The sequence below is a fragment of the Pocillopora verrucosa genome, chromosome 8 (genome assembly GCF_036669915.1).
Source record: "Pocillopora verrucosa isolate sample1 chromosome 8, ASM3666991v2, whole genome shotgun sequence".
Classification (NCBI taxonomy): domain Eukaryota; kingdom Metazoa; phylum Cnidaria; class Anthozoa; order Scleractinia; family Pocilloporidae; genus Pocillopora; species Pocillopora verrucosa.
The window spans coordinates 14861107-14886269 of NC_089319.1; the positions used below are offsets into that span (position 1 = coordinate 14861107).

A 25163-nucleotide genomic window follows, 5' to 3' on the forward strand; every position below is an offset into this window, starting at 1 on the left:
CAGTTCAAATTTCAGGAGGATGGAGGAGTAAAAGGAAACCTGTTTCTAATCTCCTCTGAAATAGAACTGAACAACCAGTTTCATGTTTGCCCTGGTGCCCCAAAGCACAAAAATAAGGTTGAATTCCTTTTTGCATGGTATACATTTATAAAATCAACTGTAACTGTCTGCACACATGGACACACCCACGTCTGCTTTGCCCTGAATATTTTCTATCTTTCCATGGATTTGTCCACCGCAGTAAAACGTTACACAGTTTAATTTGAGTGTTAACCTAATAGTTATGAAGTACAACAGAAGTGGTCTTTCCAAAGTACATAAATGCTAACCTAAACTTGATTCTGTGAATTTACAGCTTTGTAGCCAGTTGGGGAGGTTAATGGTATCCAGGAAAGGGTGTGTGATTGGCTGTGAGTTGTTCTTATCACAATGTGCCCTTGATAGGAAGATGCCTCCAGCTTGAACTTCCTTTCCACTGAAGTTGTAGTTAACTTGCACAGCTACAAGTAAATTTATGAGAAGTATATGACCCTAATTCCTATGCCACTGTTTTTTGTGGTTTGTGAACCTTTTTGCCCACAAGTTACACAAACAACTGGCCAGTTCATCTCTGCTACTGGTTTAAAATTCAAAGACTTAATAATCTATATTTATTGAGACGAAAATACATTTGCTCTGTCATCACTTTGCCATGTTGTAATGTAACAATAAAACTTGATGTCTGTCTAGAAATATGACTCTATTTGTAGTTGCAGGAAGCTTGGTGGGTGAAATGAGTCTTGCCACAACTTTATTGTTTTTTGCTCTACAAAAACCATCCTTTTTTGTCCACCGGTTTGGCTATCAGTTGTGTGTATATTTCAGTCCATTCATTTTGCTGTCTTCAAATTGTACTAGAGTGCTTTTATGTCTATCTGTTGGCCTTTCTTGTTATCTTACTGAAGTTTGATGACATTCTCATGTTTGTCTTGGTATTTCATTTGATGATGAAATTGCATTCCAATCCTCTTCACACAAAGTTAGGTGTTACCATTATGAGGGCCTACAGAATATACTTTTGCTGGTAAAACTGTAAACTTGTTCTTGTGTTTTTAACTTGTTCGAGTCCAATTCTTTTCACTATCAGACAGTTGGTAAACTCGAGGCTTTCCTTCTGGAAACACTGTAATCAAAGGCTGCGGATGAGTGAGAATATGAAGGAATGTGGCTCTGGTTGTAGATGCAAAGTAAGGAGGTTCACAATGAGGTGATGTTGACAGGTTCTGTAAGGAAGAAATACCTCAGACAAGAAACAAAGATAAAACAAAGAATTTACTTGGCAGGCTTGCCATTAGACCTCAGCTCAGCCAATGATGTGTTCATCATAAGTGAAAAATTGTTTAACAAAACACAAGCTGATTGAAAAAAACATGCTTTCTTTCACCAAGTTATGACAAAATCAAAATCTTAACTGTAACTGTGTCAGACTTCATTCTTGGTTACAAATAAAGGTGGCTTTGTTATATGCTCACCCTGTTAATATGGTTGGGTAAGGATACTTATGAAGGTAGTCTTGACTTACAACTGAGCCTTTTACCAATGAAGCTCACAAGGGTCAGTCTTAAAACTGGGTTGAAATTTTGTAGGTGTACCTGTGCCTATTATGGGAAGTTTATAATTGGGACTTTTAATTTTGTTCTCAATCATTTACACTTTCACAATTCAGGTTTAACTATAGGAAAGTGAAGAAGAAGAGCAAATGGATATTTTATTTACTTATTACCTGTAGTATGACTTTGTCATCTGCATTACAATAAAACTCCAAGTATTTAGCAGGCAATTTGTTCTTACTATCATAAGGTTCAATTTGCAGCTCTTTGTTACTTGAATTATATACTTCTACCATCTGTTAAAGGACAAAGGTGAATCTCTGATTATTATTTATTCCAAATAATAGTGGAAATTATTTTAAAATTTTATATCATCTCAACCAATCTTCTAAGGTGCCAAAAACAATACTTTTGCTATCAAAAGGTTATCCTTTCCTTTTTTGTAGTTTTAAGAGATTCAAATAGCATTCAAATGAAGGTGGCTGTGGATGCAAAAACTGGCTGGGAACCTGTGTCCAGTCTTAAAGTTATGTTGAGCAGAAATAGTAAGATGTGAAACCTTTTAGGTATGAAACCTGATGTGATGCTAGGTTTACCATGTCATTCAACTGTAGAATACAAGCAACTCATTGAAAACAAATCTGTATTATCAAAAAGGATTACTTCTTCTCCCTATGTGATGGTGACCTTATCACCCAACTGTTGCCTGAAAAGTAATCCCGTAACTGTAACAGAAGGCATGCTGGGAGTCTGGATAACATGCTTGAAAGTCAAGCCAGAAAGAGGCAGAGGAGCTTCATTTCAGAAAATCTCAACAACTTCCTCAATGTAGCAAAATGTTAGGAGTAAAAAAGCATAATTATTTCAATTAAGTTGAACATTTAGATAGATTTAAGTGCTGATAAGCTGCTAAAAAGAAATTTTTGTCAAAGAATTTATGGTGCAAGTTTGCATATGGTATATGTTATTGTTGTCCCTTTCAGAGAGTCTTCTAAGTGGCAAGCAGTAATTCATGGAATAAATTATTACTTTACCCTTTCATCACCCACAAACACACGAGCATGTCGTATGATTTCATCAGGACCCTTATTCTCAAATGTTGCTGGATAAATCTCACCATCTTGAATGCTGACACCTGTCACACAAAGAAGATGATCAAGGCAGTACATAATCCAAATCTACACATCAAGCTAATTTTGCCTTTTTCAAGGTGGGCAGTCATAGGTTGCATTCCCCTCTCTTGATTGCTAAGTATGTAAAGGTAGCAAATTTGTGAGACAGTGGTATTTGTGTTACCTATTCCAGAAATTATAGGCTTGTGTTGTCCACTTTCAACCACATTGTTGAATCCTGTTAACACAATACAGTAAAGTCAGAGAATTAGAAAGGAATCATGTGCATGACACCAAGCATTGTAACAGTGAACATCTCATTCCTTCCCGTTATTTCCCCCTCCACTTCCTTCTCCTCTGTCTGCTTATTAATAATAATACCTCTCCTTGCTTCTCCTTTACCATTTCCTGTAGTAAGCGAGAAGGACTTTTATGTTCTAATATGCACATCATTTCCCTATAGACTCAAAACTTTAAAATAAACGTGTGCTTAAACAAAAGTTGTAATTTCCCCAACCAAAATGTCTACCGGTGAGTAACACAGTGCGTCTTGACAATCTCCTTATTTCCTAACCTACCTGTACCCACAAGGAGAATTTGTTTCACAATCAAGTGCTTTTTTGGTTGGCAATCTTTTCCTGTAATGTTGTGACTGTAATGTGTGATTTGAGGGGTGGTATTGTACAGAGAAATGAGCTGCTAGTCATTATGTCAGGTCAGAGAGTTTTAACTCTTGAAGGAGTTTGAGAGGTTTCAAACACATACCTGTTACACATGCTGAACATAAATGAATGGGTTCGTCCTGTTTCTGTAAAGCTTCTAGAACATGATTTAACACATTAAGAATTTAGGATTCATTTTGTAAGAGGAATTTGTTACATATCAAAGAAAAATTACCTAAAATCGATACTGTTAATCCACTAGAAATCCCCCTATCATCAAGAAATCCTCCAAATAAGTGAAGCTCATTCCTAAGGAAAATAAAAGAGAGACGTAGTGGTGATTAAATAAGGGTTCTATAGGTCAGTTATACCATCATAACTTTAAAAAAAAAATGAATGATAAACAATAAAATAAAGAGAGGTTATTGGCCAGTTTAGCCCAACACTTAAAACAAAGGTTCAATTACCGTAGATTTGCAGGTGAAATTATAGATATTAATAATTGTGGAACAATGTGATCTATCTTTACTCTCATTAGATTAGCAAGTAAAACCTTCTTGGATGGATGTGGTTAAATCAATAGCATTACTTGCCTTCCATTTGCATCACATTTTGATCGGGAAAGGTTAGTGACAGATGCAATCATGCCTTTGATACCTTCCTCTGTACTTCGGCCATCAAAGTGTCCTAGACTTACCACACCTGATCCTGATAGAAGTAATATTCATTATACAGGTACCTTAAGTATTGTATTAAAAAGAATGGTCTGCTTGGAAAACATTTGTCATGTCCTAATCTTGCCAATGTATCTAACCTGTTGTTTAACAACAGTATTCTTTGTGCTATAAACATTTTAAAAAAGACATAAAATGCAAGTTTGAATCAACTTTAGTAACACCTCTTACTCTAGTGGAGGATTAAAATGTATCTTTAACAAACTAAGCCTAGCTGACCACCAAATCATCATGACCAAATTGTCAATGCTCAATGCAGTTTTTATAGTCACATGAAAATTTCAATAGAAAATATACAATTCAAATGTGAGCCTGTCTCTTGATTCTGCTGCTAAAAGCCTGAATCCCAAAATCAGTTTAATTCTGTCTCAGCAGAACCATATTTAGAAATACCTGTGTTTTGTAAAACAACAATATGACAAGTTGTAGCATCCTCAGATCCCATGATGGTAATAGGTTCTACAAAATGAAGTATGGAAAACCATGCAAAGCACAAATGAATAAAGGAGTAAGTTTCTAAAGAAACTGTGGTGCTGTCTCAGTGGGAGAGTATAGCAGGTAATTTAGTGTTAGCAACTGAGTTGAAAACGTAAATTAGCCATTGTAAAGGGTAAAAAAGCTGACATTTTGAGCGTTAGCCCTTCGTCAGAGGGGACAGAAATACATCACTCTGACAAAGGGCTAATGCTCGAAATGTCAGCTTTTTTTACCCTTTACAGTGGCTAATTTGTTTTCAACTCAGTTGTGAACACTAAATTACTTGCCATGCAGAGCACAGATAGAGTTTTCTACCCTACTGAAAAAATTTCCAACAAACTAGCTACAATTATCCATGTGGTAATGTGAGAACATATAAAATACCCCAGCGAGTATTGTAGGACATTCATAAAGGGAGAAGGATCGAAAATTGTTAAAAGAAATACACTGTACAAGACAGGTGTGATATTTCAAGGACCCTTAGTAGGAAAAAGTGAAAAGTAAAGCTTTACATGTGGCAGAGTACTCAATAAAACTTGCACATTCTGGAAGATTTCTAGGTTATGAATACAATAATTAGAAAATTACCTTTTAATGATATTGTATAATAGTTGTGGCACCCAGTCTTATACAGAAACAATTAACTCTGGCCTTTTAGGCAAGAATATTTTGGAAGAGTAAGAATTGAAACAAAGAAAGTGTATATAGTTTTCACTAATGAAAAGCTAAAGCTCCTACCATCATCTTGTGCCACAGTAGCATATTCCCTTTGAATGATGTATAGTACTCTGCTTGGTCTCTTTACCCTTCTTTGTGGCTTTTTGCAGAAATTTCTAGCACTTTCCTACAAATAAAAGCACGTCATGTTTGCATCTGTAGAGTGACCCCATTTATGAACAAAGGTAGTATTAAATGTACCAGAAACTCAGTCACTCTTTGTGAACTTTTATGCTTGGAGATCAAATCTAATTCCAAGACTGTTTGGAGAACAGAAATAACTGATCTCAAGACTTGAAAACTGGACTCCTGAAATCTCAGATCAAGACTGCTTCTAAACTAAAGAAATACTTGTCCTTCCTTAATATAAATATACTCTTACAGCTCCTATGTAGGAAACTTTGTGTAAAAACACATAATTATGTACTTTTATTAAAAGTAGATGTTAATGTCAACCTCATTGGTGATTTGGGAGAGCCAGTACCTTTTCACATGCTGACCATCATGTATATTTGTTTATTAAAATGCAAGGAAGTTTGAGCGTCATAAAATAAGAAAAGAAGAGAAAATTTCTATGCATCTTAGAAAAAATTGAATAGACATTACAAATTACATTCGACACCTTCCTTACCAAATTTTGCTTCGTCCCTCCAACATTTTTGGAGAAAATTAATACACAAATCATGCCATAATTGATATGATTGGAGCCAAACTTAGCACCCAAAGGAATTGGAAGCAGGCGGGTGGCTTCAAATTGACCTACCAGCCTTATCCTTTATTGTAGTGGTTCAACACTGATTGGTCAATTTTAGATGGCCATTATCCCAAAATTACTGGGTTCACATTCAACTTGCCTGGCATTTTAAATATTTCAGTAAAGAAAGAAGGCAACATTGAGTTCCCATTCACCTAGCCAATCAGAATACAGAATTTGTTACTCCCTTCCAGGAGTGAGGTAGTTTCCAACTCAGTTCCCATCAACAGGTAAGTTGCCAAGCCAACACATCATTTTAACTACTTTAAAGTATGCATGGGTTCCACAAAAATTTGACTTCTAAAACTTCCCCCAAACTAATATAATTTCTATGTGTATATTCTAGAGCCAATATATCTGTTAATAATGGTGATTGAACTGAGTAGAGTGCAATTTGTATAGGTAATTACATGATTTTGAGTGCAACTTGAGACAAAGCACTGAGCATGAGTAACTTTTTCAAGGGTTAACAAAATTACCAAAGCCCATAGGTAAAGTGCAATTTTGAATTGCGCATACTGATTCATCCTAAATTGCACAAGAAAAATCATGTGATTACTAGTTAATAATACAAGCAAAAATATGATTCTGTTTTCCTTTTTAGTTGGTTTTTGTTCCATGTCACGGCTCACCAGTGCAGTTGCTTGCCTTTGCCTTGTTGCCAGAGTTGTCTGGCTTTTCCCTGATGAACTTGCATCACAAGAAAGCTATCACACTTGTAATCTTCCCAGTTTTTCATACAAACTGTGGCATGAAACTCCTTAAGAATTTTTTTCAAGCCCTTCAGTTCATACTTTCATATTCTTTCTTGAAAGCCAGATTTTTATCCAGTTTTTTCCTTCTGTTGGGTGTTTTTGTTTAAAGTATTCTCCCCCAAACTCTGAATTAAAACATTGTTACTATCTCCTCACCTGTTCTCCATTTTGTTTTCCTGTGCTTTCATGACTTACCTTTCTGCACTCAATTTTAACTTTCTGCACTCAATTTCAACTTTCTGCACTCAATTTCAACTTTCTACACTTTTTGGGATTAATTAGTGTCTTCTCAGCGAATGAGCATGTTGAAATTTTTGCCTGTGTACTTGATCTGGTCTGACATCGTATGCATGATTTGAAATCACAAGTATGAATTAAGACCAAATTGCACAATGCAAAGTTCAATTACCAGTTTATAACATCCATTTTGAAATAGCAAAATTCAGTGGCTCAGGTACAAGATTTTTTAGTTTGTAGAAAGTTGCAAAAGTTGTTTTTCATTTTCCTGCAATTTTATTGGTTTCTTTAAACTAGCAATTGGTTGTTGTATCAGTAAAGCTTCCTCGTTAGCTGGGAAAAAGATGCGATTTAGAGCAAAAAATGATGCGATTCGTGAATAAATTGTACCAATGAGAGCCAATCAGATTACAAACATCACCAGTGATTTCAAAATGCATGCAACAAATACTCAAAACAGATTGCTGAGTAGATGAGTATACCGTACCCTAAAATGTTCATGTTTTCTTGAAAATTCTTCAAAGGATCTTAGTCGTGAGCTTTCAATCTCGCCATTTATTACTAGCGGCATACCTAAAGAAAACAAGGAAAAGGTATACAGGACTACTAAACCGTATTTTAGTGGCTAGTGCATGCCAATCTGTCCATTCTTAACTAACTCGTTTTACCGGCAAGGTGGGGCCGCTACGGATACCGTCGATACCGAGGTCTGCTCGGAAAATATCGATATTAGAGGAAAGTATCGATGCTACGAGGAGCCGAAAAGACCCTGGGCTTGAGATTGACGAGAGTTTGGGCGATGAAAGCGCCGCAGCGTTGCAGATATGTCTTCCGGGTTACGCTATATCGGAGGCGTTCGTCGAGGGTAAGAGTACACGGTAATTTTGGTCAGCGGGAAAATTATCAAACCCGCGAATATTGCGAAAGCCCGCGGAAGGATGACATCTAAAAACTGAAGACAATTTTTGATTAAGACACTAGAATGCGTAATGATGCCGGTAACTAATCATTCTTCTTTAAATAGATCGGAGATTGACTTCCTTGAGGAGAACCTTGAAAATTGTTCTGTTGAAAACCAGTACTTCTTGGGTTATTTCGATGGGAAAAGAGACGAGTTCGAGGATATTCTCGAGAGGTTTCTTCTTATTAGTTCCACATGCTTTGTAAAGAAGGCCTTGAGGCCAAAGGGGTTAAATCACAAGAGGCTTTCGAAAAATGGTACGCAGTTTCTTTCATTTTTTTAGCTGATTTTTTTGCCTTTATCAATTCGGTGTGGGCCTTGTAGAGACTTGGTCATTTGCCGCAATTTTGTAAAAACTTACTCAATGCACCGGGTGTAAAAGTGTTTAAATATTTAAAAGTATTTCATATATTGGAAAGCCCTTGGAAAACACTCTAGGTGCGTAATCTAGTATACCGAAATACTTTTTCAAATTTTTCGTATTACGTAAGTAAAAAACATTGAACTTCTCTCAACGGACTCAACCCTGCAAGGAGAATCTCTCTGATAATTTACTATTTAAGAGACGACATTACCGTCTAAAATTCAAACGTTACTGTTAGGCTTATTAGCGCATTGATAACCTAGTAAATAGCTCAAACATACTGAAAACATTTTTATTAGTTTTTGTATATCTTTATCTGTGAGCCACATGTGAGTAAACAAAAACAGAGAAGTATAGTTTGATGGCTTGTTTTCATGAATCTAGGATTTTGGGAATCGCTATAAACTACGCGATCACGCATTTAGTAATATTTCTTCTCCTCCTAGTGATCGATACTGGAAGAAAATAGTAACGGTGTAATGCTATTTTATGTCTTAACATCTTAACATTTAGAATGCGAGATAGTAACAAAATAATCAAGCAGCAACAACCATTAACATAACATAATAATCCGAAGACAACGAACATTAAAAGAGTGCAGGGTACTGAAGAAATAATGAGGCAACAAAGGAACATTAAAGGAGTGAGAGATACTAACGTAATAATCCGGAAAAAAAAAAAACAAACATTAAAAGACTGCAGTATACTAACGTACTATCAGACAACAACTACAACAACAAACATCAAAAGATGTTCAACATTGGGTTTAACATTGAAAGTAACTATTCATTCCAACAAGGGAAGCTAAAAAGAACACCAGAAACTAATGTAATTATCGGGCAACAATAAAAACTAAAGAACGCCAAATACTAAAGTAACAATCATGCAACAAGGATAACTAAAACAATGCCAGATACTAAATTATTATCGGAAAACAAGGCAAACTACGGAGCACAGTAAATGCCATCTCGTATTTGTCATCCACTTTTTTCTCCACCACAACTTTATTTTATTTCAGTTTTTTTCCCGGTACGACTAATTCTGGCAAGAATTTTTCCGGCACGACTTTTTACAACACGAGTTCTAACTTTTTTAACAGGAAGACTCAACAAAAGAATCAACGCTGCAAGTCACCGCCGGCCGATCGCAATGTAGTTATTATAATTATTTTATATTAGTTAGTTTAGTTAACTGAAAAGCATACTTCGCTCTTTAACATCGTTCTGTGCGTAAGTGTTAACAAGCAAGAAATGTGAACCTTGACATTTGCATCGAGATGGACGCGACGGCCTTCGCAGTCAATACTTTAAGATTTAAGCTGAAACTCTAGATCATCTGGTACAACCACCAACGTTCCGCAACTGCGGTTAGTACTATGTGAAAAGAACATCTTACCTTTCCATTGTAATTTCCAAATCATTTCTACTTCTCTAGTGCTGTAGGTTTCTTGAAGGAAAATAATGTTGGCATTTGTTTCTTGATGACGCCTTTCTTTTAAATACAGAACGGATTCTTCAGACGTTTAGAGGATAAAATCAATATTGTTTTTTGTGAATATTCATCATCAAATTGAACAAATAAACACAACTGATTAAAAACGTACGAAAGGAGACCAAGAGATCTCATGAGCACGGTTAAATACCGACATGGCTCAACACATTAGACCTGTTACATATGTCGGCATTTGACAATGCGGCATTTGGCACAACATTTATCGGTGTGTAAGTTAGCCGAATGTTGGAGGGAGAAGACTGCACCCTGGATGTTTCTATTATTTAGCCTATATACTTGTCATTTTGATCTCCAAAAGGTATATCTCAATCGGGATGGAACGGAAAAACGATCTTAAAGGTTTAAAATCTCACGGCTAAAATGCAACTGAGGCAAATGTTATGCAAGTACGGCCGTTTTGTAACTTTTCAGGGACTAGGTAAGACTTGCACCTCCAGTATGTTGTAATAAGACTTTCTTAATAGTCCGATGTCGTTGAAGCCTGCGACCGAGGGTCTTCAACCCGAAATAGGTTATCCTAGACCAGATGTCTACAATTACTGCCACAATGGTTGGGTTTATCTTATATTTTAACTAAACCATGTTATCCTAATAGATGCCGATAAAGCGTGAAGGATTCGACCGATAACTTTCAGAAGTCAAGTCTATAACAGAGACAAGAAAAATGGAAAAAAACATGCCCGTTATATTGATATTCTTCAGTGTAAGTTTTGTCCAAAATGATGTTTTTGATTCAGTAATACCAATGTGTCTACTCAAGAGGAGAATTTGTCGTACTGTTTTAAACAAAAAATGTTACTTCTTGCCAATCCAGGATAAGGTTCACATTTTATAGAAGAAAATAACACATCATGCACGGAGGCCCAAAACATACCAATACGTTGTTATCCAGAACACACCCTTTGTCAAATGATATCAAAGGGCTGTAGCCCAGTTTCTGACAAGTTGACATGTTTTGTCTTATCTCGGCATGTCAATATAGGTTTCAAGCAAACAGTATTAGAAGAAACTCAAATTCCACTTCAGAGGCAGCAAAGGAAAGATTTAGCGGGTACCTGAAGGAGAACCTCCGGTTACAATTGTTTCTCCGCTTTGCACCAGTGCAGTGGCTGTGACTGCATTTCTCCCACCGTCATCTGCAGAGTGATCGCGATGCAGCATACAGGAGCATAGAAATCAGAGCCAAGAACCGACATGCAACACTTGACAAGAAAACGTTCGTGGAATGAGTTTCCAACATTAATTTTTAAAGTTTTCATCATGGACGCCCTTCAAAGAAAAGGGAATACATCTGTTCATGTTAAGATACGTGACTAAAAAGTATACGGGCTTTCTACATCTACATCTTACAATTTATTGACTTGATAAAATCGCAAGATATGATACCAACTGTTCAAATAAATAAATAAATACAAATAATAAAAAAGAGACCCAAAATTTTAAAAATCTAAGAGCTTAAATCATGTAGTATATAAATTTCGACTAAAAATCAGTACAATAGAATACTAAAAAATATTGACTAACTTCGTCTTAAAGCTATCTACGTACAACAACTTCGGGAAGGGAGTTCCATAAATTTTTTACGTGGGAAGGAAGAAAACTTGAGCACATCTTTCTTTTTCCTTAGGACTACAACCTTAGATGGTTTAGATGGCTGCTACTGGAAAATCTTTTAGATAGTGGGAGAGATTATAGATAAAAAATAGTCGGCGGTTTCCTAGTTAAGTTCCTGCAGCATTTCCGTCACGCTTGTATATAGGTTGTAGTTGCTCGTACAGAATCGCACTACCTTTTTCTGAGCTTCCTATTCCTTTTGAAAATCCTACTTAGAAGGCATCCCATGCGGCACTTCCATATTCGAGGGTTGATCAGAACTAAGTTGTACGCCGTTTCTCTTATCGATCTGGAACTAATAAACAAGTTTCGCCGCACAACGCCGAGTACTTTACATGCTTTTCTCAAGACGGTCAGTACGTGTTGATCCATTTAAGAGTCGATTAGCCTGTTTCAACCGCTCAGCAAGTAAAGGGAGGCGTGAAAGCGTTCTTTAGGCGTCCAACCTAAACCTCTTTCGTTTTTCGCTCTATAGATTGCACTGTTTTCTTGCAGGAATTTCGCATCATATTACTTGCTGAACGCCTGGAAGAGGCTGGAGTTGGTCTAGTGATTTGGCGTGCCGCGCCAAGAAGCCAGTGAAAAGCCCAGTGTACCTTTGCACAGCGGGCTTTCTTTAAAATTATGTGCGCTTTCCGTAAGACGTATGCGTAAAAATGGCGTACCGTTCAATGGAGGCAAAAGTCATAGAAACGATAAAATTTAGCTGTTTACCTTCGTATCCGGACGCTATATCGTGGTCGCTTGATGATAGGGTGTCTATAGTCACCGATAAATGTGTTTATATATTGGTATCCTTTTCATATTATTTATTATCATTATTTTTATTGATACTGAATAGCGCATCTGCAAGAGTAAAAAGCGACGAATGTGTACGATTAACGTTCGAGCTAAATGCAGGAACGGCGTGTTATTACGTCGACACAGAACCTAAATATTAAAATTCGGTGTGGTCAAAGAGAGATATCTCCGGTCGTGTAGAGTAAACGATGGCAAAGTATTTTCTGTTAACCAGCAGCTTAGAAAGTTCATATTATATTCAACAAATGGATTCCATGTTGCTGTGCACCTGTTCGGTAACAGATCGCAGGAAATGATGTTGTTATTGAGATATCTCAAGTGTCATACCCTCTAAGATGGTGCACTGTACAGAAGTTCACCGGTTAATGTACTTTTGTTTAATGCTTAATTTTTGTGAAATCAAGTTACCAAGTCTTTTTTGATATTTTTGTTTTGTTGATGTGCTTTTTCCTTTAGTTGCTGCAGAATAATCAGCTATTTTAAATGTCATATATCGAGTATACATTAAGCAGTGTTGTTGTAGAGTTGTGTGTTAAGGTACAGAGGGTCTTTTCTACAAATAACTGTCACTTGACAATTCCAAACAGACACTTACTTTATCTCCAACAAGATTTGGTGTAGATCCCAAAAAGACAAATATTCCTGGTTGTCAGAAAAACAGGGAATTTAATGTGGGTATTGATAAGAAACAACTCAGCAATGTGGAATCAATAGAGTGGCGTTTGGATCCCAAAGTTAATCAATCAATCCTTGCTTGTAGCTCTAATGGCTTTCTCAAGGTTGCATGGTCACCACTTAACTGTGAGGAAAATGGCAGGTAGTATATATTTCACTTTGCATTTAACTTTCAGGTCAATGTTGTAGCATAACTAAATTTGTTTTGTTTTATAGACACAATAGACCTTTGTGGGTGTCCTTTGCAAAAAAAATTGTTAATATTTGAAGGGTAACCACCATAAATGGTATATCTATGAAAAGGTTGTTGCATACACTGCCCAACCAAAATTGTTCCCTTTTAGCTTAATCTCATCGTAAACCAATTGAGGCACAACAATCCGAATCAGTCTTTTATTATGATACATTTTGGTAGAAGGCATTGTGGGGGATGCAAAACACAGAAGTTGTGGTATTCTTTGGGCCTAATTTCAAGGCAAGCCATTAAGTTTTCCTGCACTTAATGATTCATTTAAAGAAGACACACTTGCCCAAAGAGGAAGTAGCTTTTGTCCAATTCCAAAGATTTGCAAATATTTTGTAACTTTGGGTGACCACATGTCAAGTTTTTTCAACACTCTTGATTGTTGTTCACCCTTGATATTCAGCACTTTCACCACAAACTTATCATCTATCATATGGCAATGCTTTTGTCACAACAAACTTCTCCTAAGTTTGTTTGACCTTCACTTTCATCATCTTGCTGGTGCCTGTCTCTGGTTTTTTTTTTTGCTTGTTTTATTTTATTTCATGTTTGTCTGTCATTGCTCTTTGGTTACCACTGACATACATGGAACCATGTGTTCATGCGTGAATAATAAAGGTCAAGGTTAATAAGATTCTGAATGTTATGAACAAAGGTAAATGGTAACTTTTTTGGAAAAAGATGTTTGAAAACAAAAGAGATTTAGTTTAGCTGTGTCATTTTGATATGTCTATAATTAAAAAATAAACCTTGCAACAATGACCTGCAAGAAATTAGGTTTTTAGGCACAAGGTTTGTAGGAACTACTGCATAATTTTTTTTTAGAGATCTTGAGAAGAAGGTGAAAGCTATTGCTCTTATTGATTTACTAAAATAATTTTATTTATTTTTATTTCAGATGCATCATAGCAGCACTCTTCTCAGAATATCAGCTGTGTATTTACTTGTCTCCAGTGCTTGGTACAAAATGGAAGGAAGCTATTGATATATCTCAAGAATTTTCAGGTTATCTTGCAAAGAACAGTAATGAATTGGGTCAAGATGTGATGCAGAAAACAGATTGGCAGAATGTTTCCAGGTCGGGTACAAAAAACTGTGGGTCACACAAGAATCAGTATTCTGTCTTCAAGCAACGTACTGAAATCCTTGCCTTCACTTGTTTGCATTGGTTTTCTCAACTTTATCAGAGCAGAGAAGATGTTTCCTTAAATAACACAGAAGGGATAATTAATGATAAAAAGTTTGCAGTTTTGGGTGTTGGTAATCGAAGTGGTGCTGTGATGTTTTGGAAAGTGATGGTACCTGTTAAAGTTGACAAGGCAATAGTTCAACTGAGTGGAATCCTGAACACTGGACAGTCATGGCCTAGTTCCTTGTCATGGAAAGAAACAAACCTAAACCAAGGTAATGTTATCACAAAATTTTGCAAAAAAAGCTTGGGTGCAGCTTACACGAATCTGCAAGAACACCTGAAAAAGGTGCCTCAAATTTGCCCTTGCACTGCAGCAAACTACTGAGTAATAAGGACTTCGTGAATTTGCGAGGGTATAAATTGATCATTGCTTTTGCAAGTGCATTGGTATCTAAGTGAGCTGTTTTTGTTCATGAGCTTATGCTTATAATTCCTGTTTCTGATTAGTGTCAAACCTTTGTCATTAAGAGACTTCTAAGTCATGTTTGCCTCCTTGAGAATGGTACTTGACAAGAAACCTTGCCTTGTATTGCTATTAAAAAGCTATTTACTCATGTGTAAGTCAACCCCCCCATTTTCAAGGTCAAAATTGGATTTTTCATCATTTCTTGTAAAAGAAGTAAAATTCAGACCAATAGAAATTTCCCAAAAAGTTAATCTCTTATTTCTGAGAATGTATTGAAAACACAGTGAATTACACACAAGACTGTGTGAGACAACAGCATTTACCAGGTCACTAAGGTACTTTAATTGTTAGATGAAAACAAAGTTCAGCACTGTAAACAGCAGCAAAGCTGCAAGAAAAAAATGTCTGCTCAACATATTAGTAGACAAAATAGAAATCAGCTCTAGTAAGTTTTTGTCTAAGCCTTCGTGCTGATTTTTTACATGTTTAGAAATAAATTATCAGTTCTACTTACTTTCGTGACCATTTTTTTTTTTGGTTCATATTTTTGTGATATCCAGACTAACCAAGGTCTTGGTAACAGTTATTAGCCTCAGCCTTTGGCTTTAGTTGATAACCCCTAACTCGACCTTTATTATTCTGGATATCACAAAAACCTCATCCAATAATTGTTTATTGTCTGTAGGGTTGTTGGCTGTTGGGAGTACAGATGGTCTTATTAAGATTTTCAGTCTCAAACTGTTGCCATCAATCAGTGGAATTGCAGAGTATGTGTTGTGGGGAGACAAGGATGACATGCAAGTCCTGTACTTGGACTGGCTTCATTCATGGCAGGTGTGTAGATGGTAATTATTGTTAATTTCTCCAGTAATGCAGACGGCTAATGACATCTATAGTATGAAGAGATTAAATTACACTGTAGCCTATCAAAACTTTTCCCTACCCCATAGAGTAAACAATCCTGTCCAGACATAATTCTCCAATCCACATATCACTTATTGGGCTGTGGCTCTCAATTTACCAAGGTGCAATTGATAAAGATCAGCATATAAGATTGACACCTCACATGAGTGAGTGTGCTTTCAAGAAACATGTTACACATGCAAGCTACCTTAAAATTACCAACCTAGCGTCCAGTATGCCTTCCACAACAAACAACTAGTCAATCTTTCCTTTTTTCAATATTTTTTGCTCTTAGTAGAATTTGAAAAGTGTATGGAGAAATGTTTATCTATACTGCAGAGGTTATGCAACCAAGTAGTCCATGTAGTAAATAAAGTACTTATTAACAAGTTGACCAAATTTTTCCAGTGCCTAGACATTTATTGCTCGGGGCTTCAAAAAAAAAAGAGTCACTAGTGCTTCAGCAAACTCCAGTTTAAGATATTTATTAAAAAGAACGAAGCAATAGATCACTTTTCGGGTTTAACAAAAATGAATAGAAGAGTTGATAATAATAAATTAAGAGTTTGAAATACCTTTCTTCTGTTGCTGAATGTTGTCCATCCAACACAAAGTAGTATCTTGCTGGCAACTTATCATGAAATTATGCAAGTATGTCCCTGAACTGAGTTGCAGTTTATCTGCGGATGGTTAGTTCTAGGAAACACAGACTAAAAAAATGTGTTTTAAATTTAAAAAAAAAACAGAGAACAAACATAGTATCCACCAGGATACATACATAAGCAGGGGGTATCCTCAGTACGGTGCCACTCTCTCCAAACAAGGTAATGTTATTTTATTAGATCCTTGCATACTTAATCTGGTTTAACTTGGGCTTTTATCATTGGGCCAAAGCTAATCAGATGTTTTGTTTTTTTTCCTTTGCTTTCATAGACATGTGATGATCTTCATTATCTGGTGGCATGTAAAGGTTCATCAGTTATTGTATTTTCAGTTGTGGCAAAGAATGATATACTAACACAAAAGCCAAGCTATAAAATAATACAAGGCATTCACAAAATGCCAATCACAGGGCTAGCTTGTACACAAAATGGCACTATCCACACTTGCAGTCTGGATGGATCAGTTCAGACCACGTCAGTAGGTAATGACCTTAGACAAGTTTCATATTACCAAGTCTACTTTCATCTTCATATTCTTGTATTTTACATCTGTCCACATCAATATGTTGTCAAAACCTTGACACTGCCTAACTAAGCTGTCCTAAACTTGATCTTAACTTGAGTTGCATTTCACCAATTTGAACTCCATGTTTGTGTTCTTCTTCCTTTGGAGAGTTTCCTGTTGAGAATTTACTGGAACTTTTTTATTAGGCATGAATTATTTATCTGTAAGTAGTTGTTTTACCTAGATGTTAGACAGATGTTTGGTAAAATAGTGTCCTAATTTGACGTTCTATCAGTTTACCCAAATGTCTTTCATCACGAAGTATTTGTGACAGTAAATGGTAGTTAATTATTCTTGCTTCTTTTTTTAAAATTTTTTATTTCTTTAAGACAGTGCAATAGCGAGTGCTGTGAGTTGTGCTGTAAAGAAAGGATTCACATGCTCTGGCATAGGAGTGTCCGCTAATGGTGTCTTCATTGCCTTATTTCTTTCTCCGTCAAATCACACACAGCAGTATCTGGAATCTCACCAGATTCATGTGAGTTTACGGTCTAACCAATTTTCCTTTAAAATTGTGTCTACTGATGTACACGTGTAAAAATTGCTGACTTTTATTTACATGTAGATTCGCTTTGTAAACATTGTGTGGGGATCAAATTCAGTGGAACGTCTCCTGAACAGTAACGAAGTTCAACTGGATAGAAAGTGGGATGTGTGTAAAGCTATTCAACACAACATGTATTACAGCAAAAAACTACCAGAACCACTTCAACTAGTTAGCACTGGTGCTATGGAGGGCTCTTCGTTTGCTGTGTTGGCGATCATGCAATACGCGCTGACTGTTATGAGGGTAATATCACAGCAACAGGAGGATGATCTAGCTGGCAATCAAGTACAGCAGCTGAAGTGGGCAGCTCAGCTTGAATGGATTAGAGACTACATCTACAAACGCTTAGTTTCTGCTACGCTAAACAGTTGGTTAGAAGGAAGGAAAGCAGGAACTGTTAGTCCTCTAGGTTAGCAGACAACGGGTGCAACTATATTATGAGTTTCTTACATTATGTTAGGTGTGATATAAATTAGTGTTGAGATTACCCTCGAAATGTTGTGACATGAGTAAGAAACTTATACTAGTGAAAAGCTTGACGCAAAGTACGAAATTCTATTAACTCCTCAATGCTAATTGCTCAATTTGTCTTGTTAACTTTAGGAACTTCTAGTTTAATTAGTTTTGCTAGTGAATAGTGGTAAACATGTTGTTATTACTTAAGGCGAACAGTGCAAGGACTGGTTATTTCATTCTTTGTTGTTTTCAAGAGAAAGCTTTTCAATTCTTCTTTTATTTTAATAGGACTAGGCACGCATAAAACTCATTGGCTTGTAGCTTAATCTTTACTGGCTTTTTACTTGTCCGACGGGAAGCAGTTTGGGATTGGATTGATTAAATCAGGGAATTTTGGCACTGCATTAACAAAATCAAGGGATAAATATTTACCTTATAGCACAAATTAGCCTCCAGGGGTTTGGCATTGACACGAAATACGGCATCCATATAACGTGATTCTGACATTTTTGTTTTCTCTACACAGATTCGGTTCCAGCACTGATAATGTGCGACTGGTTGGTGACTAAAGGTATTGACTCTGCTGTCACTGATATGGTTATTCAGGGGTACGAAGCCTGTAATGATATAGAAGGTTTGAAGAAGGTCTTATCACACACTGTTAAAAGCCATGAAAATGGCAAAGAAAGCTCTTCTGGTTTGCTGCTTCAAACTGGAAAAGCCACAGAGAACCAGTCTGTTATTTTTCAAAGTAACGCGAAGGCTGTAAAGTCACAAGTAAATGACAAAGATCAAACCTTAACTGGTGTCACAGACGAATCTTTTACCTTACTCACAAGAGAGCAATGTCCATTATGCCAAACTGCTATTGCTGTTGAAAGCTTGGAGTACGGAATATGCCTAAGTGGTCACCGCTGGCCGCGTTGCTGTGTGTCCTTTGTCATTTGTGCTGAATTAACACTCAGACGTTGCCAAGATTGCAATCGCTGTGTTTCAACCCCGAATCCTGGATCATCTCCCTGGTTGCGAAGCTTATTGAAAATGACGAAGTGTCCTTTTTGTTTAGGTTTCTTTCATTAGTGTTTTTCCTTCAGTTGACTCACAATTTTGTTAGAAAGGAAAGGGTTTCATACATGAAATACAGTGGAGTTACAACAGCAAGAGGCAGATATTGGCCACTAACGGACGCTTAAAAAACTTGTATCCTATCCGTCTGTTTTCACAAGAGTACGTGAGCTAACCTGCTTATCAGGAGATGAAACAAATCACCGAAATAAAGTAATAAAATGGTGCTTTGTTTGGATATTCATCAGCATTGGAACTTTATTCGTTTATAACAGGATGAACGAGGTGCGTGAGGAAAAAGCAAACCTTGTGATGATTAATTTTTTCGAAACTTTTTCCTTCGAGCAAACCTTACGGTTTAAGTAACCGAGAGCAAAACTGTCAGTGAAATCATTCTTGAGTTATCCAGAAGGTATAATTGTACAAGTTATCGAATGTTGACTACCACATTGTATCGACTGACAGACGCAGCTAACAAGCAGCCCTCGGGCTTTCCCTTGTAGATATTTCAACAGAATTTCCTAACGGGAGATAGCGTAGGAGATGTGGGAGGGATGCGGGATAGGGTGGTATGAGGCTGATGCCCCTTTTCGTTCTCTTCCTATTTTCCTATAATTTTTGTTTCATTAGGTTTTCATCGTCCATGTCAGTTACAAACCTTGAATTTGAAGACAGCAAAAAAGTACAGTTTTGTTTCTCGAGAACTTTCTGTGGAACGTTTTAGTTGATTTTAGGGCTTAAAGAGCGAAACTCCCACAAACCTCTGACAGTCAGGTCGGTCTGTCTTAGCTACTTTTTGTCATCGAGGTAAAAACAATTCATTTAAGGTATTTTTGTTGTCATGTCGAGTTCAAATTAGAAGAAGACACTTCAAATTGGTCCGCATAGTCCCATTTGTCCAGTGAAGGTGAAATTCTTTAGAGCGGCTGTCCACAGTGAAAACACAATCAATTAAAAATGAAGCCGGCCGGAAGCTGATAATTACAATTAATTGTTGTCGATACCGGTTGGATACGTGGGCCTTGAAGAATATTAATCTTATTTGCATGACCTGTCAACTTTGTCATGTTATTGGCAGAAGGGAGCTTTTAATTTTGTCACTGTTTACCTTTCTCAAAAGCGCACGGGCATCATCATCACTTTTGAACGCGCACTTCCTAGCAAAGTCGACATGAAGTAATTGCTTCTAAGAACTTCACATTGTTAAAACTAAATTGTCGGAAAGTATTGCCGTTAAAAGGGCGGTGGGTAAATCAGTGCGGCGTGAACCGGGCATGAATACTGCGCGTACATTCTTGTTTTTCATCTTGGTCGTCTTGCTTGACAGAATATTCACTTGTTGTGCAGGTAAAGATTAATTTTCACCTTGGTTACTGAGACTCGCCTTCAGTGAGTTTAAATATTTTTTTTAATGTAGTTTCTTAACTATTAAAGCCTAAGCGAATACAAGGAATGTGTCGCGGCTGTTGCAGGATCTCTATTGTCACGTTGATGTAAAGGCTGTTGTTCTCCTGGGCAATATAAGTTGAAGGTTTTATTAATCGGGTTTCAGTAGTCCATAGAAGTGACGTGTTTCGGCAAGTGTGGCGATTGTATGCTATTTATTTCACTATGTTCAATCACAAGCTAATCTGACTTTATGAGATACATTGCCCATGTTTTCATACAGACAATCAAAGTTCGCCAGATTTTATAGCAACCGAAATATGAAAGCATGAAAAGACGTTTAATGAAATCTCCGAGACGGCGTGAGTTCATCGATACAAAATCAGCGAGGTTACTTCACCTATAGAAGACGATTGGAAGGCGTGGGGCTGAATTTTTTTAAAGAAAAAATTGCGAGAGGACTGCTGAATATTTTGGAAATTTTAAATGAGGTTTTTCATCATTTTTAATTACGTTCTTGACAAGTACTATTGACAACGTCATACAACTGAATTATCATAAATCCAGGCAGGATTTAGAATCTTTCCTTTCTCATTGGTGTAGAGTAAAAATCCTACATCCCTCGTCGTTAATGCATTTTGATTCGTTGTATGAAAAAGTCTACTGATCTGTTTGCGATAAAGTTAAGGAGCATATCACCTAGCTATCACTTGTGTCTCTGTTATGCCTGTGGCTTTTCACGGAAAAATGAAAGCCACATAAAACTCTCTATATAATTTTACTCTCGTTTTGTCTCCCCAACTTGCAAATTATACAGAGTTTCGTCGAATGTGTCTAGTACAGGGATCAATATAAGAATTATTTAGGTGAGAGGGAGAGATGAAAATTTCCGATATTTCGCACTAAGGAATAACATTTTATTTCAAAAAGCGGTGAAAATTACTTGGATGGCTAAGGTAAGTCTTTCTCACAAATTTTGAAATACGGCAACGCCTGTAGAATTTATTTGTAAGGAGTTACTTGACTTAGAAAAATCAAAACCTAAGTTCGACGGCGGGCATCTGCATGAAGCTATTGTATTTTGTACCCGCATTCTTTGAAGTTGTCGATGGTAACGCGTAAGCCATGCAATTGTTTGTTTTGGAGACAAAAGAGGATCAGAAGAGCAATTTATATTTTCTACTGTGATTACATTTGATAATGTGCACCCTCTTTCCTCTGCAGAGCTTAATTCATCTTCATCCATAGAGAACTCCATCTCTCCACAAACCAGATCAAGTGGTAGTCTTTTAGTTAAATCTGCGCTCTACTCAAATTGTATTCCGTCTACGGTCCAACCAAGTATTAAAATCAGTTTTACTTCGTCAATTAAAAGAAGCATTCACCTGGAAACTGACACAAAATACATGAGAAGTTCGTTGGTCATGATGACTTCTGTCGCAAGTCCAACTAAAAAACTGGTCGTCCACACCACCAAACCTGTGCGACAGCCTCCACCAGCACCACAGCTGACTTCATTTGGGATATTTTTAATAACGTTTGGTGGTGTGTTAATTGTATGTATGATCATCGCTTTAGTTTGGATATGCTGTGGGAGAGAACGCAGGTGAGATACTTAATCGCCCTCTACAGGTTATTTTAGACCTTATAATCATTTCATTTCGATATGTTCCATTAGAGACTTTCTGATTTTCAGGTTTTGATCGTCTCTAGTTTACAACAGACCTATTTTAATTTTCGTTTCGAGGTCATGGAAAATATTACTTTTCCCAACTGATCGAGTACCCTATCTGGGCTGGTATTTACCTCAGCCACAAGGATTATATGTAAATACAATTGATTTCATACTTTAGTAATAAATAAAGTATAACTGTGAGGCTCCCCATGGAGCCTTGGTACTAGAAGACTTGGCACAAACCAACGGGAAAACGATGCCACAAATAAATAAAATGATTGATCATCACAGCTGAATTGAAATTGAAGAAAATGATTCCCCTTCAACCCTAGTCAAGTCGTCTAGTCTAGCCTAGTCTATAAGTATAGCCTAAGTGTCTGTGTATCTCTCAAGCATACTAATACCTCTGTATCATGTTCTTTCTTTTTTTTTCAGCCCTGAAGCGCCACATCCTCAAGTGAAACTGAAACCCTGGAGGTAATGAGTTTATAGCACTAAGTTCTATCTAATCCCGGCACCAGTGACTCAGCGACCGAAGATGTTATTAATGAAGGCATCACTAGTCGAAAGGCCAACCTGAGCAGTACTCGACTTTTCCCAAGAGTGAAATTTCTTCCCATGGGAAATCTGTTCAGACTTTTGAAAATATCGCTTCTTTAAGCAAAAGAAATATGAGAGATTTCGAGCTCGGCATAGCATTAAAGAAAATTCGCCTCGTCACGAGCGCGGGACAAAGAAAGACATTCCAGTGCCAATGAAAAATGGAATCCGAGATTATTTGAATCCGTTATTGTTGTATGATACTAGTTTATCCTCTGATAAGTTGAACCATGCTGAAAAAAAAAAAAAAATACTGTTGATGAAGAACTTATTTCGTGTGCAGATGGTGGGTTAGAGCGTTTTTCCATGTTCAATGTATCGTGTGGAGAAAATTAAGGACATTTTTCCTATTTTTGCAAAAACGATTGTTTATGTCTAGAATTGTCTTCTGGACAAACGCGTTTTTATCTATGAAACTTATTGCTGTAGATATTTTAATGAGGAGAGCCTGTAGTGAGAGTGTTATTTTTCTTTTGTCAGTCATAGCCCACCGGAGCAAAGTGTCAATGATACTGCTACCGAAGTAAGTGATCTTCCAAACAGCTATCAGAACCAGGGATTAAATAGGTGAGCGTTTAAATGATTTCCTTTGCTTCAAACCTTGCTTTTAAATCTCAGTTGACTTGGTTGGTAATGTGTAGTTTGTGACATCGGAATAATTTTTCACTTTGGAGTCGAAATATGCCATAAAAGTAAGTAAGAATTACACATATATTACTCTGTAATACACGAAAGATATGACGCTGAACCCTTTAATTTTTTTAAATGGCCCAGAGAGATGAAATACTTGGACGAGTTTATCATGAATACATAATATTCCTGGGTACTGACCGATATTTAGGCCCCATTTATAAGGTCTCGGGTACTCGAGACAACCCTTCCCCCGAGACAACTTTACGGAGTGTTTATAGGAAATTTGACATCTGCTAACCCTTGTTCGGCCAGGTTACATATTAGACAAAATGGCAAACGAAAGGGAAAGAATAGCTGTAAACATTCCAGTCACAGCTTGCGCACGCATTTTCTGTTCGAGTTGTTACGTCTCGAGTGAGCGAGACAAGCTGTTTGCATGAGGAAAAGTTGTCCCACCTGCCAGGATTATCCTACCTGCTGAGGTGAGACAACTAGCCCTCCCCCCCCCCCCTTCGAGTTGTCTCGCCTTTCCGAGACGAGTTCACAACTTCATGTAAACGTAGAAAAGGTTGTGGTTATTCATCGTGGTGAATAACCATAAAAGCTAAGTTTAATTTTCCGTTTGTCTCAAGATGCACGCGTGAATGATGTAGATCGCGACGTTTCGACTGCATACCGCTGGTCTTTTTCAAGCGATGCGGTCGACTGGTCATGCGTGATCTTATAAAGCATGATGCTCTGCTGTGATTAGTTGTTTTTCAACAGCTCTGATTGGTGCATTTCGATCCTTTCTGTTCATTCAGTGACCTGCTCCCTCGGCGGTCCGCTGTCGCACGGCTCTCTTGTTGTTGTTTTTTGATCGTGGGCATCCACGCTTCTGGAATTTCTATTCCTCTATCCCTGTTGATGTTGTTAGGGTGAAGTCTTATATGAATTGCCTCTTTGACCCTGCGCGTGTAGTAATAAGGGTCACGATCAATAAACTTTACTTCGTTCCAGACTGGCTTGTGTCCGGTGTTGTGGGCATGCTCTGAAACGGCGGAGGTCTCGGTACGGGCGAGTCGAATGTCTCGATCGTGCTCCTTAATTCTGTCTTGCATAGGTCTTCCAGTCTGTCTGATGTATACCTTGCCGCATTCACAGGGAATCCTGTAAACTACGCCATCTTGTTTAGCCGAGTCGACGGCGTCTTTTGGTCGTAATTACTGAGATCTTAGCGTAGTCTCCGGCTTGAAAACAACGCGTACGCCTTGTTGTTGTACGCAACTTGACGGCGAAGCTGTTCGGAAATACCTTTGACATAAGGTAAAACCGCAGTAGTTTTAAACTCGTTGGCGGGTTCGGCATTGTTGTATGGTTTTCCGGTCTTGGTAAGTTTCTGCAAGAAAGAATCAAAGTGCTCTATGAGCAAACTCGTGAATTGTCACATGATTTTTTGGATTATGTTTAATGTTATCTGTTTTAGGGAATTTTGTGGTTGATTGTCGTATCTAGAGTACAAGCAGTAGTTCAGTGTTCGCTAATGTAGCAAAGAAACAAAGTAATTGAAATTGAAATGATCATGCTATTACATTTGACAATGTGGATGATGTCATGTGTTTTAAACGTATATCATTTTTGTTTCTGGTTCAAAAGAAAGGTTGGAAGTAAATGTGGGTGAAAAGTGAAATTTACTGTCTATCATTGTAAAAATTAGAAAATCAAGGCAATACTGTCTTAATGAAAACATTAACGATTCCCTCTTTATCAAATGAGACAAACGGGAACGAGTTTTGAGTGATATAACTAAGCCAAGACTGCCACCGTCATTTTGGATCTCCGCCTGGGTAGATTTTAGTCACGTGCTAGGCAACGTATAATCAATA

At 37.2% G+C, this 25163-nt stretch overlaps 3 protein-coding genes across 8 annotated transcripts in view; 2 read left to right on the plus strand and 1 right to left on the minus strand.

Moving 5' to 3' along the window:
- Positions 1-620: 620 nt before the first annotated feature.
- LOC131786223 (protein N-terminal asparagine amidohydrolase) lies at positions 621-7892 on the minus strand. 3 transcript variants are annotated; one of them, XM_059103242.2, is made up of 11 exons: positions 7706-7892; positions 7525-7610; positions 5313-5418; positions 4491-4556; positions 3957-4071; positions 3599-3672; positions 3467-3520; positions 2886-2939; positions 2624-2724; positions 1763-1885; positions 621-1262 (listed from the first exon to the last, which is right to left on the minus strand). In XM_059103242.2, the coding sequence occupies exons 2-11, from the start codon at positions 7606-7608 to the stop codon at positions 1092-1094; spliced, it is 948 nt and encodes a 315-aa protein (XP_058959225.2). In that variant the 5' UTR covers positions 7609-7610; positions 7706-7892; the 3' UTR covers positions 621-1091. The 3 variants fall into 3 exon arrangements, with proteins under 3 accessions (XP_058959225.2, XP_058959226.2, XP_058959227.2); XM_059103243.2 differs by having other exon boundaries at positions 7525-7640; XM_059103244.2 differs by having other exon boundaries at positions 7525-7643.
- A 4251-nt stretch (positions 7893-12143) lies between these two features.
- LOC131786224 (general transcription factor 3C polypeptide 4-like) lies at positions 12144-19230 on the plus strand. The gene is made up of 8 exons (XM_059103245.2): positions 12144-12279; positions 12877-13106; positions 14107-14612; positions 15492-15640; positions 16643-16853; positions 17266-17414; positions 17502-17892; positions 18466-19230. The coding sequence occupies exons 1-8, from the start codon at positions 12145-12147 to the stop codon at positions 19017-19019; spliced, it is 2325 nt and encodes a 774-aa protein (XP_058959228.2). The 5' UTR covers position 12144; the 3' UTR covers positions 19020-19230.
- Positions 19231-20134: 904 nt separating this feature from the next.
- Positions 20135-25163, plus strand: part of LOC131786219 (uncharacterized) — a 14450-nt gene continuing 9421 nt past the window's right edge. For 2 of the 4 annotated variants that reach the window (XR_009340365.2, XM_059103237.2), the window contains exons 1-4: positions 20135-20351; positions 21615-21996; positions 22501-22542; positions 23146-23188. Coding sequence is in view for 3 of the 4 variants with exons in the window: in XM_059103237.2 (XP_058959220.1) it covers positions 20279-20351; positions 21615-21996; positions 22501-22542; positions 23146-23188 (540 nt within the window). In the remaining variant the exon portion in view is untranslated. Of the gene's footprint in view, positions 20352-21614; positions 21997-22500; positions 22543-23145; positions 23233-25163 lie in introns of all 4 variants that reach the window. The other 2 variants (XM_059103235.2, XM_059103236.2) reach the window with 1 other exon arrangement.

Coding starts and splice junctions, on each gene's coding strand:
- LOC131786223 (XM_059103242.2), bottom strand. CDS start 7,608: ATGCCGCTAGTAATAAATGGCGAGATTGAAAGCTCACGACTAAGATCC. Junction 3,521..3,598: donor ATTAACAGTATCGATTTTAG/GTAATTTTTCTT, acceptor ATCATGTTCTAG/AAGCTTTACAGAAACAGGAC. Junction 1,886..2,623: donor TGTTTGTGGGTGATGAAAGG/GTAAAGTAATAA, acceptor GTCCTTTAACAG/ATGGTAGAAGTATATAATTC.
- LOC131786224 (XM_059103245.2), top strand. CDS start 12,145: ATGGCGTACCGTTCAATGGAGGCAAAAGTCATAGAAACGATAAAATTT. Junction 14,613..15,491: donor AGAAACAAACCTAAACCAAG/GTAATGTTATCA, acceptor TATTGTCTGTAG/GGTTGTTGGCTGTTGGGAGT. Junction 16,854..17,265: donor AGTTCAGACCACGTCAGTAG/GTAATGACCTTA, acceptor TATTTCTTTAAG/ACAGTGCAATAGCGAGTGCT.